Source organism: Nothoprocta perdicaria, unplaced genomic scaffold (genome assembly GCF_003342845.1).
Source record: "Nothoprocta perdicaria isolate Ctin4 unplaced genomic scaffold, notPer1 scaffold_99, whole genome shotgun sequence".
Taxonomy (NCBI): Eukaryota; Metazoa; Chordata; class Aves; order Tinamiformes; family Tinamidae; genus Nothoprocta; species Nothoprocta perdicaria.
This window is the reverse complement of record NW_020456298.1, coordinates 1,266,717-1,285,494: the sequence shown is the minus strand read 5'-3', so window position 1 is coordinate 1,285,494 and position 18,778 is coordinate 1,266,717. Positions and strand designations below refer to the sequence as shown.

At 42.4% G+C, this 18,778-nt stretch overlaps 1 protein-coding gene across 1 annotated transcript; it reads right to left on the bottom strand.

Moving 5' to 3' along the window:
* Window positions 1-474: 474 nt before the first annotated feature.
* Window positions 475-13,992, bottom strand: ABCB10 (ATP binding cassette subfamily B member 10). Its single transcript, XM_026053396.1, has 12 exons — window positions 13,619-13,992; window positions 13,046-13,248; window positions 11,455-11,589; window positions 9,717-9,863; window positions 8,895-9,030; window positions 7,685-7,780; window positions 4,472-4,681; window positions 3,772-3,851; window positions 2,380-2,560; window positions 2,071-2,114; window positions 1,668-1,702; window positions 475-1,113 (listed from the first exon to the last, which is right to left on the bottom strand). Exons 1-12 carry the CDS (start codon window positions 13,779-13,781, stop codon window positions 810-812), a joined length of 1,734 nt encoding a protein of 577 aa, XP_025909181.1. The 5' UTR covers window positions 13,782-13,992; the 3' UTR covers window positions 475-809.
* Window positions 13,993-18,778: the final 4,786 nt, after the last annotated feature.

Here is an 18,778-nt window from a genome sequence, read left to right as displayed (position 1 = left end):
CCTTAAAAAAAGTACAAAAACATAGATAGGAATATGTTCTTTTGGAGATCATGGAGTAAAATAACAACAACCAAAAAAAAAAAAAAAAAGAAACAAAAGGGCATCCAAATTTTAGATTTTCCTAGCCTAAGCCAATGTTCAGTAACATTTACACTTCCTTTGTCATTATATGTAAAGCTTTTTTTTTTTTTTTTTTTTTGTTCAAGTTTGTAAGGAATCCATTCCAACTTGCACTTCCATAGACTTTAAAATGAGTTCTCATATGTAATTCTCTTCAGTTGCTGCAGGTAGTGATCAGCATCAACTCTTCCATTGCAGAGCCAAATGGGAACTGGAAAAACAAAACAAATAAAAAAGCGAGCAAGCAAACAAACCCACCCTGAAGGGCACAGGCAAGACTTGCACAGAGCATCAGCCTCATGCCTTTCTGAATGCCATTTTTTTAAAAGCACAGAAAGCAAGAGTTCCTTGATAAGATAAGAGACAGTGAGATCAAGATGATCACATTTTGTTGTTTAATTACCCTTAAAGTACTGAACATACTTGAGAAGGCAGCACATCATTAYCCAGCACATTTTAAAAAATAAATTCTACATGGTTTCCAGATAACATGAAGCAGAAGTGAAATGATCTCAGCGTGAYAGACGGACATTTTAAAAAGTCACAATGCTTATTAAAAAGCTTTCAATAAAAAGTTTGAACACATTTAAGATTCAAAAGGCTATTTTGTACAGTTTGGAAAAATATAACATTTACTTTACATAACTGAAACATAAGTTATATTCTTTGCAGTTATAAGTTTCCATAATTCATACATTCTCTCGTATATTTTCTTCTAACACAGCTTTTTCTCCRGGTTGTACATCCAGCGCAAAAGAATCGCTGTTCTGAAGAAAAGCTTGTTTCTGCATTAATTTCCTGAAAAGTCCGTGTGGATTTGCAAGCAGCTCCTCATGTTTTCCACATTCAATAATTTTGCCCTGGCCTAGGACGGCGACAAGATCAGCATTCTGAATAGTCGACAGGCGATGGGCAATAATTAAGACTGTCCTCCCTTCCATCAGCCGGTCCAGAGCTTCTTGCACTAGGTATTCGTTTTCAGCATCCAAAGCACTAACAAGAAAGAGTTGCGGGAGGGGAAAAAAGAGGATAATTTTATTTTAAAACAGCTTAGGCTCACTGGCACAGTACATATTTTGCTGTAATTCCTAATGTTTGCTTCTGTTGGTGAAGATGAAGCCACAGAACGGCAGGAATATTTTGTCAATGTGCTCAATGTACATACGTTGAATACGTGGATGACATTCTCACATGGGCAAAAATATACCTGAAGGAATATTAATTYGCTGAAATTTAAACTACACTGCAGAAAAAAAAAATTTAAAAACACAAAGTTTGAARTTGATGTTCCATTATCAAGTTATATATTACAAATTTAATTATGTGAAAAATTGTAATACACTGTAGCAGCTACCCCTTCCATTTTGTGCAAACAGCTTTTATCATGTGTCTCCCAACCCATCTACATGCTCTGGAAAGCACATTTCCTGCGGCAGGAAAAAAAAGGCCTAATACCTTGTGCAAGGGCATGCAGAGGAAGACAGACCACCTACCATCTCTCTTTTACCATTGTATCATTCTAAATTTCTGTTTATTTTCTTTCTTACCTTGTTGCTTCATCCAACAGAAGAATTTTAGGATTCTGAGAAGAAAGTAAAATTGGTTGTAAGTGCAATTAGACGAGATCCAAATATTCACATAGATAGATCACAAGATTTGTACAGCATAAAACTCTCAACAAGTGGATGCTTTTCACCCCAAGAACCGAGCGTCACGCAAAGTACCACCGCTAAGTCTAAGTTCTAAGAGAACAAAACAGAAACAATATTTCTGCCTTCAAACAGAATATGGGAAAGAATTCCCATTGCAAAAGCACCATCYGAAGATAGGGAGCATTTTTAAAGATCCTTTCAGCCTTCCCACTGAAAAGCCTCTTCCTTTCTAACCCCTTCCTTTCAGCCCCTTCTGTGTCCCACCAGAAGAATTAAGTAGCTGTTTGTGCTGGCTTACCTTGAGTAGAGCTCGAGCAATTGCAATGCGTTGCTTTTGTCCACCTGAAGGAAGACAAAGAAAAAAAATACACATACACTCAGTAAATTTAAATATGTGAAATATGTGAACTGGTTTAACTGAAAGCCTGGGCTGACCAAAATCAGGCTCATGTACTTTAGGAGGTGAATGGAGATGAAGGAGGCATTTGTTAAAATTTATGGCAGGCTACATTTTGGTGAAAACCCAATAGCTAACACAAAACAGAAGTAATTTTTCCTTTGCTTTATAGCATAGGATTTTTTAGAACAAACATCTTAAAGGATGTACCTGAAAGTAGAATGCCTTTTTCTCCAACTACGGTGTCAAACCCTTTGGGAAAGTCTTTGATAAAGCTGGCAGCGTTAGCTATTTCCGCAACTTTCTGAATCTCTTCTGCAGTCACGGTAGACGGATCCTCTGCACCATAGGCAATATTTTCAGCAATAGAACAGGAGAACAGAATTGGTTCCTGACAAATTCAAAAGCATAGCCAACATGGTATATCTATAGTCACATGCATGCATTGTGTATATCTCAGATAATATAAACCTCCTTTACAAGAACTAGCAATAATGTTATACCCATATAAATCAACAGGTTTGCTAAAGTTAATTGAATTTAACATTAATCCTCTMAAACTGAGCAGTCAGATCTAATTCTAAAATAAGAAAGTTTTATTAAGTGACGTGACCCTCAATCTCCAATATAAGGGTTCAAATACATGYATTAATTCAAATATCAGAAAACTTTCCTTTGTGTTGCATTATGCATTTTCATTTGGATKTAGAATGAATCTTTCCTTAGAATTCTAAAGAATTTCAGTGCCATTGTGCATTTAATTCCTCTGGAAGTTAAAGCAGAGCAGAGGACTGGCAGATAGGGAAAGCGACGTACAATGGGAGAACGGCTGAAACAGCCTGAGTCTGCTTGGTCTCAGTAAATAAAAATGCTATAGTATGAAATTTCAAGACCAGGCAAACGGAAATACATACATCCAAACTGAATAGATGCTAATATGCTTACAGGAAAATCATTTTTGCACAAAAGTTTTTGGTGGCACTGTCACATAAAGCAGATGTTTTGAAGAGCAACACATACCCCATTATTATTTTGCTTTCAATCAGAACATCAACCTAACCGTCAGTTGCATTAAGAAGCCTTTGGGAGAACGGGAGAAGGAACATAAATATTTAACTGACCAAATAGCTTATTTTTAAGAGATCACTGAACTTTTCCCTGTGTTTTTAGAGCTTGGGAGTTGCTGTGAAGGGTTCACAACATGAGAGTGCCAACAGTGCCATATTTTCATGCTTTCCTAATGGAACTGTGTATTCCAGGATACGAAACAAAGCAAAACAGGTCAATTTTCCCAGGCTTGTGTTACTTCCATTAATAAAAAACAAGAATCATGTGATTAAACATTAAGATGCTCATAGCCTTATGCATTTGCAAATAGGTACCTGCCAGCTTCCACACACAAACCCTTTTTCTTAGGCAAACAATTTTGTATCTTTATTATTGGGTAAAAACAGACTACAGAATAATGTGACTAGTTCAGAATACCTGTTCTTGGAATAAACCCTTATTTTTAGAATAAAAAAAAAAAGAAAGCATAAAGTGACAAACTGAAAGTTGACACAGAATTCCTTCATTCACTTCAAAAAGCTTTTTCTTCCTTACCTGACTCACTGTCCCAATTTTTGACCTGAGCCACAGTGGGTTTAACCGGCGGATATCAAAGCCATCAACAGTGATAGTACCTTAAAGTAAGGAACAGTAAGTCGAGCAAATTCTGGCAAGCGCTGAGACGAGGCAAAAAGAGCAGCTGTGAACACAAATTCTTGGGACCTACACAGTGTCCCCTGTATCATCTCTAAGTGTCACATTATTTTTTATAGAACATTTCTCTCTTCTGTCCTTATTTACAAATGCTGTAACCCTCTTTTTAACATCCAAGTCACAACTGTCTCTCCTGCAGGGACTGAGAAGCAGGGCTGCCAGCTGGCAGAGGACACACACCAAGCCTCCCATAAGTAAGAGCTAAGAGCTGCTGCACGCTTCTGTGTTCACACCTCGTACCCACAGTGAGCTTTAAGATGATGGGGCTCTCACACAGGGGCTGCTTTTCTCTCCTAGTTTAACAATAACTTTCCTCAGGGTTTTCAGAGGCACTTCTGTGTCTTGCCAGGGCACAACAGAAGCACAAAAGGATCTGGCTCCCCCCCAAAGGGTACTTGTACCTCCCAAAGGGAAGCTCTCTAGGTCACTGGATGGTCACATCAGGGCCTTAGCACAGTGACCCCACTGCCTAAAAAGTCTATTGGAGATGCAGAGCATCAAYTACTTGTACAGACAAAATGAGAGCAACACACAACCATACCTGAGATAGGGTCATACAGCCTCAGCAGGAGGGATACAATGGTCGATTTCCCTGTCCCACTTGGGCCAACCAGAGCCATGACGGAGCCAGCCGGAATGGAGAGGCTAAAATCCTTGAAGATGGATGTTTCTGGGCGCGTGGGATAGGCAAACTCAACGTCCTTGAACTCCAAAGCACCTCTGAACAYGTCCTTGTCTAATATGATTCCCTCTACATGAGAGGAGCAGAAATACACGCACATGTGAACAGAAGCAAACAAGCAGCTCAGCCCCCTTGAACTTGCTTCATTGATAACTGAGCAGAGACACCTAGCACCACAGGAGCTCTGGGATCCCTGCAAGCCCCGAGACAGGGCCACAAGGGCTGTGTTCAGCCCTGCCGGAGCTGCAGCTCGRTCCATGAGCCCCTACTGGGTATGGTTTGGGTTGCCTACCAGCCAGGGAAGCTCAAGGCTACCACTGCAAGGGGCAGGATTTGCCTCTTGCTAATACCAACGACTGCTGGTGCTTATTTTCAGTAGAGTAAAAAACAAAGAACTTGTTTTTTAAATACAGCATATTACAAACAAATGAAATTTTATCAGTTTGGAGCAATGAAACAAAATGACAGTGTGGAAGGCCAAAGTTCTTTTGCCATGAAGAGATACAAAAAGATAAACATTGCAAATCACTTACTGGCCCTTTTCCAAGTCTCAAAAGTCACCTGAAACACTCTCCTCTTTGGGCACGGACTGTTCAGTCTCCACAACCCATGAAGCTTTWAAGCAAGTCTCCACTAACTGCTAAGCTTTTAGGCAAAGGCTGTCACTGCAAAAAAACTGCTCCTATGTTTGCTACACTAAGTGGCCATAATTTTAGGGTTTATAACAGATTCAGTACAAAGTAGTGTTCAAAGACCAATGAGGCAGATTTCTTAGGCAACAGTTCAGTGAAACTTAACTTTTCTGTTTGTGAAATACCACAGCAAACTGCTAGGAATGACTGATTGCAAAAGTTAAATGAAAGCACTACTTTCTAGAGAACGGTGATTAAAGAGATATTTCAAAGCATATCAGTATTAGAGAAAGTTTATAAACAGGTAACATGTTAGAWATAGAAACAACTTTCAAGTCCCAATAAATCCCAGCCAGACACACGGTATAGCTCTGCTAAATTGTATTAACGGTCCCTGTCATACAGTTCAGACCTTTACATCAGTGATCTCATTTTAAATGAACATACAGACAGAATATTTTAAAACAATTAAGATTGATTAGTTCTGATAAATACAATAAGAGAATTTACAGGCAATAACTGCACGTACTGACTAAGTCATAATAAACTTGATAAAGTTGATTTGCTCTTAGAAGGAGTTGCAGCACAGTTTTAATGATCAAGGGCTTTCTGGAAACCATCAGTGATGGAGGGTAAAGGAGGATGGAGTCCTGGTAACACAAAGTTCCTCCCAGTTTTGTGAAAACTGGAGCAGAGGAGCAGGACCCAGGCTGGAATCCAGGCTAAAGACCTGCACCTCAAGCTCCTTATTTTTCTCAAGATGCAGCCAGATGCACAAGTAACCCTGAACTAGCCCCACATGCCCATGCCTGGTTAAACAGGAGAGGCAGCAAGCAGCAGCAAACACACTGCTATCCCTACAGAAAGTCATTTACTTTTCATTTCTCATTCTTCCTCTTCTCTAAGCTTTTGGTTTAGTAGTAGCAGCAGCATAGGGAGGACAAAAGACTCCTTCCCAGACTTCAATCCATGGACCCAAAGACTGTAACTTGATAGTTAGGCAAGCACCACAATTCCTAAGTTTCCCTTTGGGATAACAAATGCATTTGCTAAACCACCTGCTAGTAGTGAAGTTGTTACTATGTCAAAGTACGAAGCAAACTCTTATCTTTCCCTTCAGTTCCACTTTGCCACAGCCTGCCTCGTGGCCTACTACAAGATGGAATCTCCYGCAATACAGGAAGTCTGCTGCCCCAAGTCCTTCCTCTATATATATATTACGTAAGCTATGTACAGGGGTTTGCTGGTTTCTTGTCCAGATTCTAGAGACAGGGGAAAAAATGTCCCTGTAATTTGTTCTTGTGACATTTATTGTAACAGAAAAAAAAAAAAATACAGCAAGAGTATTAAAAGTGCCCATGGCAGTAGATGCTTCGCATGGATTTGGACAGTGGAGAAACAGCTCTTTGGCTGTTCAGCCAGAATAAGGCCCATATGAATTCTAGACCAAAGAGGCAATTTTATTCCATGACCTCGTCTTAGTGGGGCACAACAGGTGAAATAGAACAATTCATATAGAAAAGCATAAGCAGCTTATTGAACTACTTTAAAGAAGCAGACACAGACAAACGCTGTTTATACAAAATACTCTCATCACTGGAGGTTGTTGTCTGGCAAACCAAATAATAAAGCACTGAAATAGGTGTTGACAGCAATAAATGTTGCTAAGTCAAAAAGGCAGGTATACAGACGGGAGTTTGCATATCTTATTTTGGGGGAGTGGATAACTACATCTACAAGCTATTTCTGTGTATATTCTAACACATCCCTAGTACTTTTTTTTGTGGATTTTAGGTTCATCTATGAACACATTGATAAATAGACACGCTTTCAGGCAAGCAAACTCTTAGGTACTAAAACAACCTATGGAAAAAAATACCAGTTCAATTGACTGGTCATAAAATAAAAAATCTCCCTGCACCTTCAACTACTTCAAACTTGGGTACTAAAAGTCTTGTTTGCATCTTTAGAGCACTGCAGCAATACCAAAAATATGATGTTTGCATACTGAGGGCCAACACTACACTACACACCAGGCTCAGAGGCTGCTTAGCGTGGCAGGCCCACAGCTCCCTTACCTACAGGTGGTTTAGATAGGGCACACACTGCTGTGGCTCCTCACCCATGGAAAGCAGGGGTGGAGCAGTGSGTAGTGCTGATGTCAAGAGGAGTGCAAGCATTTCAAGAGCAACATCTGCTGCAGCCGCACAGCCTACACCCTTTCAAGAAGCAGGACTTCTCATCCCACCTCCACAACCTTCCTTCCATTCTCCAGTCACGCCTGAAAAATCCCCAATTAAAGGAAAATTTCCATCATCTGTTTCAGTTAACTAAGTTGCTACTAGCTTAAATTATTATAAACTTCTTTCTGAAGTAATGCTGACCAAACGGGGGGGCGGGGAGGGGAGGAAACAGCCAAAAAACAATATCAAGGACCAACCATTAAATGGAAGTTGGGGCTTCCTTTCCATAAGTTCCCAAAGACGTCCACCAGCACCTAATCCTTTCATTAGTTCGGAATAAAAGGAACTTAGACCTAAAAAGAATCAGACAGACAGCATTATGCATCAGTACGGAATGGAAGACGTTAGAAGTTAACTTGGTTGCTTCAGTTTTCACTACCAACAACCAAGCATCAGATGTGTGGGGGATCTTTTACTGCCACACACGGCTCAGGCAAGCTGAAGTGTCATCATATCTAGTATTACTAAAGAGCTACCAATAGGTCTTATTCACTGTTCTCTAACTGTAAAACACTGTAAAATAAATCTAAGGAAAAATTTACACAAAGTTTATGTGCTTAAGCTTGTGTATACTCAGAAGCAAAGTGATTCTTTTTTTTTTTTTTTTCACTCATCTGTCATGATTTGAAGGTTTTGCAAATTTTGCCCTTGGGCACATCTTCATTTTTCCCACAATTTCAGACTTAGGCTTAGAAAACAAAAGAGCACAGACAAGCAGCCCTGCCCTGCCAAACTATCAGAAGCAGCACTCGTTTTRAAAAGGGACCTTCCAAGCGGTTGCCAAGCTTCAAAGAGCCTTATCTTCATTTCTGTCTGTAGGCAGCTGCAAGGGCTGCTCTCTAAAGAAGATAAGCAGCTCAGTTCTGGGCCAGTAGATTATGGGTTCTSAGCATCAAGAAAGAGCTAATATAGAAAAATAACAGGTTAGAGCATAGTGTCCTACTGGTACTTCATTGTTCTGGCTCATACATTGTTCTGTTTAGTACAGAATCATAGCTAGGCTCTACTTGCCTTTCTAAAGGGATTACATTTAATACAGACCTACATATTTTCTAAGAAATATATTACTATTTTTTTAAATAAAGCACAAACATCATAATTTAGTCAAAAAATAAGAGCAATATACATCAATCAATGAACAGGTAATAAAAAAGGCACATCATTAAAAAAAATTAGTATTCCCTTTGGGGAAATGTAAGGCTTATATTAAGATGGAGTTATAAATTATTATTTCCATTAAGTCTTAAAGGAAAAAAAAAAAAAAAAAAAAGATATTCATGACTTCTTGGGAAAATGGTTGGGAAGATTCTTTTCCAGAAAGCCACATGGTTTAAGAGCTTCTTCCCCTCCGAACCGTACTGACTGTAATGTTTTGAAGTGGGGAAGATGCAATTTCTCATTCCATACCTCCAATGCTTATTCCAACCCAGAAAGCATACATCAAGAACGAAGAGAGTTCACCCACTGTCATGTAGGCGCTGCCCATCAGCAGCCCTCCTTTGTACAGGACGGAGAGGACAATGAGGTTTCCGGAGAGCCCAGTCTGGGTAACAAAACAGAAGAAGGGAAAAAGTCAGATTTTGTCACACACCTAAAACTTCACTCTCTGAAATGTTGTTTCAGAACTTCCCTTCTAACAAAAGAATTCCCCTACTGGGCGTATCTAGATTGAGAGACTTCCTAGAGTAAAGAAGTTAAACTGCTTCAAAAAGCAAACAACTCCATTACTTTTTCATCCTGTTCCCCAGGATAGAAAGGAATGACAAACACTGTTCTCCACCGTCAGTCAAGGAGAAGGGCTGATAATCTATATTAGGTGGTAACTGTACAATACTGTTAAGCAAATCTACAGCAGACCACTGTGGAAAAGGGCAATCTTGTCCTCTCTGTCCATCTCTGCAGTCCCTGGCCTCCCTTGCATTGATCCTCATCTCAGCAAGAAGMCAAACCTGTGAAACATTAAGGGTGGGGGAAACTTTCCACAGCTTTCGCCTATCGAATAGGAGGTCATGGGCTCAAAGACTAGTACCAGTCAATGAATGGGGCAGAAAGAGAATYGCTGTATCTTGAGGTGCAGTTTCACAGCAATTTAAAAAATCCAGTCTTCCCACAGCTTTATGTGGGTTCATTTCCCTCAATTCCCTTTTTGCAGATGGCTAAGTATCCTCATGAATTTTAAAATAATTGACACTTGGCATAGCATGGATCCTTTCATTAAAGCATACTTACTGCTCCAAAGAAGCCTGCCCGAGCTAGCGCCTCTTTCTTAGCCAGCTGTAGTACATAATTCACTTTGTTTGTGTATTTCTCCATTTCAGACATTTCTTGCCCAAAAGCTCGGACTGTTCTTATGTTTCCAATACGCTCTTCAGCTAACTACATTAGAACAAAAACCAAAACAAAAGCACACACATTAATCCGAAGTACTCATATTACAGAACATCTGATAGTTAAGCCAGTGTAAATGCTAAATACACTAATCCCCATGGAAAAGTTTTTCCTACCTTCTTCCACCTTTTATTTATTTATTTTTTTAAATTATGTTAAAAGTAAACTGCATGCCTGGGCAGTTCTGAAAACAACCTCAAGACTGCCTCAACTTCAGTGCTAACAGAGAAAGAAAATACAAAACTAGGATTAAAGAAAATAAATAGATAAAATCTTGAGTTTGATGTGGAAAACACAAGAAAACTATTATTTACAACAACTTGCAGTAACAATGTGGGCAGGGGAAAAATAAATACCCTAGTCTATACTGACAATTTCAAGAAAGCTTGAAGTTATTTCCTGAATAATTCCAGTCATTTCAACAAAACACCACTGGGAATCAATTTAGCTCAACTACTAGTGTCCCATTTCAACTCAACATTTTATTTTCCATTCTAAATATTAAAATATTAGTTCTAAAATGATCTCAACAATTAGACTAGACAGTAGTGGACTCCGAGACAATTGTGCAAAAAACAACGCCCTGCTTGGAAGCAAAAACACAAGRAAAAAAATATAACTCTCCTTGCTCCATCCCCTGGTGAGCCTGAAGATTTGAGGTGAGCACTGACCAGGGCTCCTTCATGGGAAGTCCCACAGCTCCCTTTCAGGGGCATGAGCTTCCTTTGAACACAGGATGCAGGAGATAGCAGAAGAGGCCCTAATCTTTCTTCTGCACAGCCTATTTGCAGACACCTTATACAGGACACCCGAAGCCTAAAACAGCTGACAACTGCAGATATTTTAACTAGATCAATCACTYCTACTTATATTTCTATGCATCCTAGTGATGTTCTCTCCCTTCCTCAGCCCCAAGGGGAGAAGGTCATTACATCTCCCTCATTTTTCTTTTATCATTTTGTGGTATCTCAGTGCAGCCAGCAAACAACGAAATCCCTTTACTTTTCAGAAACAGTTCCCTCTGCTTTTCTCATAAATAGGTGGATAAATGCTGAGATGCCCGGAAAATCCTTTAAAAAAATCTAGTTTCACATATTAATAAATGAAAAAATATATATGATATATTTCAGAAGATTTGTTAGCTAAATTTTCCTAAGAGAAAAATTCCAGCTAGTATCCTTCTGATGGCTTCAAGTTCACAACTSCCCAAGGAAAGTTTTTCAAATCCATGCACCACATTACTGAGGACTTCTTAGRTTCACCTTTTAGCTCTCCTACAGCTAAGGAGCCTAACCTCCTTACCCTTTCCATGACACCCATCTCCTAAATCTCAAGAAAACCTGGTTCCTCCACACTATGCTATATAGACATCTCTTTACTAAAGATGGTTGGTTTTGAKATCTATGGAATAAGTGTTACTAAACTTTAGCTTCCATACCATTCAGGTGCAAAACTATTTTCATGGCCCAAGGCAAGGAACAAGCAAGGAATGATATTCAGAAGATCTGTAGCCTCACAGATATTAATCTAGATGAGGATAACTTTGAAGTTAGCTAAAAAGTGTCTATTACCAGATTACCTGTGTTGCTTCTGCGAGGGAATCTTGGGTCACTTTAGTAAGTTTTCGCAAGTATCTTCCATAAATCACTGCCAGGACAGCCAAGGGTGGCACAACACTCAGAACAAACGCAGCAAGGTTAGGAGACACAAAAATCTATAAGAAAAAGGCATGTGTCAGGAGTTTATGTTAAGATTAAGAGCAATCTGCTAAAATACTGAAGTGCAATTTCCTTTGCCAGACTCTTCTGAAGTTACTTAGATTGTAATTTAGTGCTGTCACGTTTTCATTTACCGTTTTCTTTCCTCCAGGCAAAACACACATTTGTCCCCAGCACTTGGGGAAGGTATCCCATGGTCAGGACCAAGGATTGCAAGTAAAGAACCTAGATTTCCTTTCCAGCTTTCTCACCGGATTGCTGCATGGGTTTAGCCAAGTATCTTAACCTGCCTATAAACCGGCCTACCGGGAAATCCCATGGGGATGCTGGAAGCCTAAAGCTATTATATAGTTTCTTAGAGGGCTTTCMCATGCTTACAACAGATGGTGTAATAAAGTCTGAGAAATACCACACAGCACTTTGGTGTAAGTGAGGAACAGAGGGAGTCACCAATACTTCTTGGCACCAAAGAATGCTCATAACCTGGAGTAAGATATTTTACTGCTCCAGAAAGCTTTCTGCAAAAGCAGATTCGCTCCCCAAGATTTCTTAAATTTTGGTCTAAGATATGTTTTTATTTCATCTTGCTGTCTCTCTGTCTTCTAAACAGAGAAAACTCTACAAAAAATCAAATTTGACTCAGCTGTATGACAGGCTTTGTATTTGTAATAAGACAATCTCTTCTTTCTTACCATTTTTTAGCTAACATCAGTCCTGGAAGTTTATTTTTATGAGGAGATTTTTTGCTCTTTTTTCTTCCCTGAGCAGACAGCAGATATTACTACACTTTCATTTAGGACAATGGTCACCAACGTGGTTCTCAGATAAGCATAATGCAATTCAGGCCACATAAACCATGAGCAGATGTTGGGCTTTTACATAAACCAACTGGCCATCAGGGAAGGTTAACTGAAGCAGTGCTCTGAAGCCTTTGTTAACACCTATAACACATCCTTCATTGACAGACTAATGCAGAAAAAAAAGGTAGGATTTGCTGTAAAAATCCTCAGCAGTAACTTGATCTTCAGAGCTCCTGTTGCTCGACTAGGCCTTACACAGAACCCACAAACTTCAGTGACTTTAACCTCACCCCCSCCAAGTGTTATTCTACATGCAATCACAGAAAAGTTATCACTGATTTTAACACTGTCTGTAATAACACAGCCAAGCTATTTGCCTATGTACTTYGCTTGATAAATGAGGCAACAGTAGCTGATTTTAGGCCTTTGTTCCTCCTCCTACGAGCTGTGAGCAAACAATTTTGCTACAGGAATACCTGCTATTACAGTGCAATACAYAGAAGTTATTATGGATGATCATACCTGGTGGTATACTCTTGTATCCAAAAAACATGACAATTTCTGGTCTAAACCACACTCACAGATCACCCAGCAGACCTCAAATGAACACGAACAGCACAAGAAGCGACGAGCAAGGAGAARACCCCCGTACCATCATGCCAATGCCCACAGAAGCCTGCGCTCCCGCTCTGAGCCCGTCGGAGAGGTTTTCGGTCACTGAATGGCCCAAGAGGGCTGTATCTGAAGATAAGCGGTTTATCAGCTCCCCTGTTCTGGTCTTGTCGAAGAAAGCGGTTTCTTGCTTCAGAATGGAGGAGAACAACGTTGCYCTCAGGCGTTTCACAATTCTCTGTCCTGTTAGGGGCAGGAGTCAGTAAAGCACGGAACATGCAACTTTACGCAGATGCATTCCCAAAGCAATGACAACATAAAATGCACAGGATATCACAGTGCTGAGCAGGGCATGTTACAAAGTTTTAATGCCACAAAAGACAGTGAATTTTAAGATAAAACATAACAGCAAACAGAAATGGATAGCTATTCTAGTATGTTTATCTTTGCATTACTAATTTACCTTTGATCTAGGAGCAAGGAAAAAAGCACAATAAAAAACSCATAGACTGCAAGAGAATTTCTCAGCCAGAGCCAAGAACGTATTTCAGATCATGAGATAAGCCAGCTCTGAGAAGAAAAGGGCCAAGTCCTTTTTGTGTCCTGCTTTTACCTGAGGTCTGCATGAGGTAGACACGGGTAGCGTTGGCAGCAGCACCACAGAGGAAGATGCCACTCAGCAAGGCACAGAGGCTGGTCAGGTTGTCAGTGAAGTCGCCGCTGGGGTTGGTGTAAATAACATCAATGACTTTGCCCAGAAAGAAGGGGGCCGACATGGTAATGACACTGGAAACTGTCAGAAAGCCAACGGCAGCTGCAAATCAACATGGGAAAGGTAAAGAAAGTATATGAYGAATTCTAATGGTCATTAACAACACAGCATATATGACATAAGCTTCACCTGAACTTTCTATTAAGCTTGGGAGTGCCAGCACTAGGCAATTGGTGTTCTTTTAGGTCCAGTTTTAAACAGCGTATTTGTAGTCACTGCTTCCTGAACTAWCCTAGGGCACCTTTTAAGACTTTACGAGAAGCCTGCAAATACAACCACAGAGCTGGAAGTGTCTCTCTGCTCTACCCTTCCCTGCCAAGCAGGGTCACCTTCACACAGATGCCATCCTTAAGCCAAGGGCTGTAATAATTAGGAAGCTTCAGTGTCAGCTGCCTAACTCTCTGCTCTGCCTTTTGCTATCCATGCCTGTTCCCAAGCTAAAGCCTCCAGTTTTCTCCTTCTGAAACAGCGACAAACTGCAGTATGTGTCCGATCCGAGATCCATGCACAACTAACGCTTCTTCTCCGACCAGACCGACTGCAGATTTAATCTGCAAAGCGACTCCTCGAGCCCAGAGCCCAGCTCATTTCTGAGAGGGCCAAGCTTGAAAGGCCGAGAGCTGCAGGAGAAAAAAAAAGAGTCCTCCTAACTGAAAACTTGACAAAGTCGGTGTGAAAACCAGCGGACCCCAACAGACACCAGCATTTCTACGGGCGCACACAGAGCTCGYGCTGCGCAGAGGCCAGTGTGAGCGGTGGCACCTCATGGGGCTCTCTCTGCTGGCCCAGAGCTGTGGGAAGCTGTGGGAAGGCAGGAAGAGAGCGTCGGCTCCCGCGGGAGCCGCAGCTCCACAGGGAGCGGGCTCCTCTCGCCGGCTGGCAGTGCTGCTCTGCCTGGGCTGGCAAAGCCGGGACAGGGGCCGAGGTGCCGCCTGTCAGGACAAGCGGCCGGTCACCGGGGCCTTACGGGTGGGAAACACCCTCAGCATCATCCACGAGCCAGCTCATTTCCGACTCACGGACTGAGTCTGGAAACTAAATATACAGATACCCAAGCAAGGACACTTGATCAAGGAGGAGCAAAGCACAGCTACAAATCCTGCACGYCTCTGTCCAGCGGAACAGTCTCCCTGGCTCAGAGCTGGTTTCAGCTGCTCCTCGTCCACGCCAGCATGGATCTCCCTGCAACGGCTTCCTGGGGCCATCCCCAGGTAACATCCAACCTTCCTGCTATGGCTCCGGCTGCGAGGGGGGCTGCCCCGGCGGGAAAACCCGCAGGCAGGGGCGGCCCCACAGAGCAGGGCACCGGTGGCACTGGAAGCAGCTGCTGGCCCGGAGCCAGTAGCTCCATGCTTGGCAGGAGGGACGCAGCTCCGGTCAGGCTACTTTTCAGCAGGTTGTGAGGTGTAAATAAAGAAAACGTGGGGCAAGTCGAGGGACTTATGAAACAAGGACAGCAGCAGATGGACAACAGAAGCAAGGAAAAGGCAACCTGCCCTCGGCAGCAGCCGAAAAGCCCATGGATGGGGCACCAACTCACAGGAGGGAAACAAGACAAAACAGAACAAGAGAGAAGGACGGCTCATACACCCAGGCCAGCATCTCCAGAAAGCTTTCATCAGCTTCCCTGGAGTATTTTTTCGTGGCAATAGGTCAGAGCTTCCTCAGAAAAGCAGCAGAACACTCATGATATCTGTATTTCTATCATACAACATCATGGCATGTTAAAACTGCACTAATCATTAATTACACACTCATAATGCTCAGCTGGAGACATTTAAAAAAAAAAACCTTTCAAAGACGGCGATTTTCTCAGCCACCAAAAGACTAAGTTTGCCAAAACTGACACTGAAGTAGAAAACACAACTCTCTTCTTTAAAGGATGCTTAAAATGCCAGCATCTAACTTCTTCATATTGTTCTTGTGTAAAACCCAGTTTTTATGTCAGATCAATCTAACTATTTTCCCTTCTTTCTTCCAAAAATCAGGCAGCATGACATTTCTGGGAGAAATGCATGAGCCCCTGATGCATTGCCCTTTCTTTGATGACATCTTRCCCAAGCTGCTGCATTCAAAGCTCACGAACAACACAGACTTATCCCCAACTGGACTCTCTTAATAAAAAGAAAACTCTCTTTTTATTTTTTCCTTTTTTTCTTTAATGAAACTACAAGGTTGCTTAAAATCAAACACCAGCAAAACCAGAAGATCTGGTTTTGGGGAAGGTTTTGGGGTTAGATCTGGTTTTGAGGTTAGGGGGAAGATCTGGCCTATTTGATTCCCACAAAAGACACACCACACAGGTGGGAAAAAAAAAGTCATTAAGTTATCCCTGCATATACCACACATGCAGGGATTATGACTTTAAAAGCACAGCCATCACCCAATAAAAATCCCCGCTGAGGTGTGGCCGCTGTGTCGCTCTTAGACGAAGGGGACCATTTTACAGTAAGAAAAACGCAGCAATTAGGAAACAGCAGCCACTTATGTGGGCCTCAAAGGACACCCCCCGAAGTTGGGCTCCCAATCCCTGGGAATCAGGGATTTCCCAGCTCCTTGGGGACCTCGGAGAAACAGCAGGATCTGCAGGAGCTCAGCCCAAGTCCCACTGCTCCCGTGGCGCCTTTTGGTGTCTCTGCCCCCACTGGCTTCCAGTCCTCTGAAGGACTAAACCGACCCAGGGCAAAGGCCTGAGCAAGGGCCGGTTTTCCAGAGGTCTGGCCGCCTGCCCAGCTTTCCATCGGCTTCCCAATGGAGGGGGATCAGCCTGTCCCTAACATGGCCAGGGGGCTGCCTGCCGAGGCCCAGAGCCACGCTGCAGAGCTCGGAGCAGCACAAGTTTCATGACCAAACCATTTGGCTTGTCTACAAATTAAATACCTATCCTTTCCTTATTTTCTTCCATGAAGTAACAGAAGATATCTTGGGAATAGCTACTAGATAGCCACAAGGAATTCTAGTACTTAGTACAGAAGACATCAGCTTGTATAAGTAGAAGTTACTGTCTAGTAGAAACAGCAGCAGCTGAGTGGCAGCTACATTTCTACCTGCATCCTGTACAAAATAAATAAATAAATGATTTAARCAAATAAAAGAGAAAAAGCACACATCTATTCAAGCAGATATAAGAATGAAAAAGCGCAGCATCCAGTATGACTTCCAAAAAGTAAAAAAGTGTTAGAAAACATCAAGTTCTCAATGAGGCAGGGTGCTTCTACCTATGAAGTGACACTTCTTTCCCATGGGAACATTTTGCTARGGGGTTAAATTGATCAATTTCTGCCATTCAGTGGAGCTACTGCTCTCCTGGAGCGCAGTCTGGATGAACTGCAACAGGCAGATGCTCACAGGGACAAGGAAGAAGATGAGGGAGAACAAAGAGGATCATTTTCCAAGGGCCTAACCGGGCCACAAAACAAGATATAACAGGTATAACAGGATTTAATTTTGTCAGCCATGGCCGTGTCCTCTTCTCTGGGAAGTGAGCTTAACTGGAGACACCCGGTTACCCGACCTGGCCGCGCAGAAGCGGCCAAAACGTTGCCGAAACAACCCACTCCGGCCGCATGCAGCTACCGCAGGCTCGAGGCTGATGCACGGAGGGCTGCAGGCCCCAGGTTTACTCCTTCCCTCCGGCTGCTGCGGCGTTCTCCTGGCTTCTCCTGGCTTGCCAGCGCCGGGCTGGGAGGCTGCTTGGAAAATGGGATGCCAAAATCCTGCCCGCCGCCAGGACCTGGGCCCTCCGCATCAGCGCTCCGCGCAGCGCCGCATCCCTTGGTGCCAGGACCCAGTCTTGCCCCATTTCCTTGTGGATTCACCAGGTTTGACCCTGCTCCCTTACTACTATCCTTACGGGAAGCAATTCCAAGAGAAACCTGCCTCTGTTCCACAGAGGTGATGCTGTTCCTCTAGGCAATGCTGCCATGCGCCTAACCCGTTGAGCATCCATTATATAAAATGCCAAACAAATGCAGGAGTTCTGCTTTTTTAACAGTAAGTTTTCCCTTATACAGGGCGTCATTTAGGAAGAAAAAAAAATTAAACACATATTCTCCTATTTCTTTAAACAAAATGTTAAAAAGCATTTAGTGAATTTGCATATTTTCCCCGGTTTTCTTGATTTAATACAATCAAAATGAAAAACCTCCAATTCAGGACACCATAACATCGCAAAACAGAAAATCGCACACAGCTGATTTTTAGTTAACTATGATAGTAGATTTATTTAGATTAAAAAAAAATCAATTACACAAGGATAGGCAGCCCTGTTTCAAGGGCACACTCACAAACTGCCATCCTGTACCCTGCCTGTGACTTATACACTGACAGCACCTGTCCTGTAAAGGGGACTAAATTATCTAATTCTCTGAAGTTTATARCCCCATCTTTAAAACAACCTATTTCTTTCTTATGGCAATTTCTATAGGGAAAAAAAATTAAGGTCATAGATTACTCCCTGATTTTTCAACCTAATCAGATTTTCCCTTTTTCCACCAGAATATGAACAGATTGTTAATTACCAGCAAAAGGTTTTTAGCTTTTGGTCCATAGGCCGTTGAAGAGAGACTACCCTGACCAAGGGCGAAGCGCGGCCGAGCACATCCCCTTTTCCCCTTCCCATCCCGTTCGTCTTCCCTTTTTCTCCGCTAACGGTTTTTATCCGTTAACGGCCTCACAAGGGCCCTCGCACAAGGACAGGTCCGGTGTCCGGGGCACCGTGGCACTTGTCACCCACAGGGAAGATCCACATGGCTCCATGTGGACACGCAAAGAAGCCCTGCAACCAACCACTCRGTTTCTAAAAAGCACAGAATGTTTCACACCCCATTTCTCAGCCCGGCTCCCAATGGATGCCTCCTTCCCGGACCACAGGCAGGCTGCGGCCGGGAGCACGATTCACCCTATCCAAAAACAGGGCGATTTCCACCCGTGTGTTGCAGCTATCCCAGCCCAGCGCAGAGACCCAGCCACACAGGGGGCTCACAAGGACACATCCGTTAA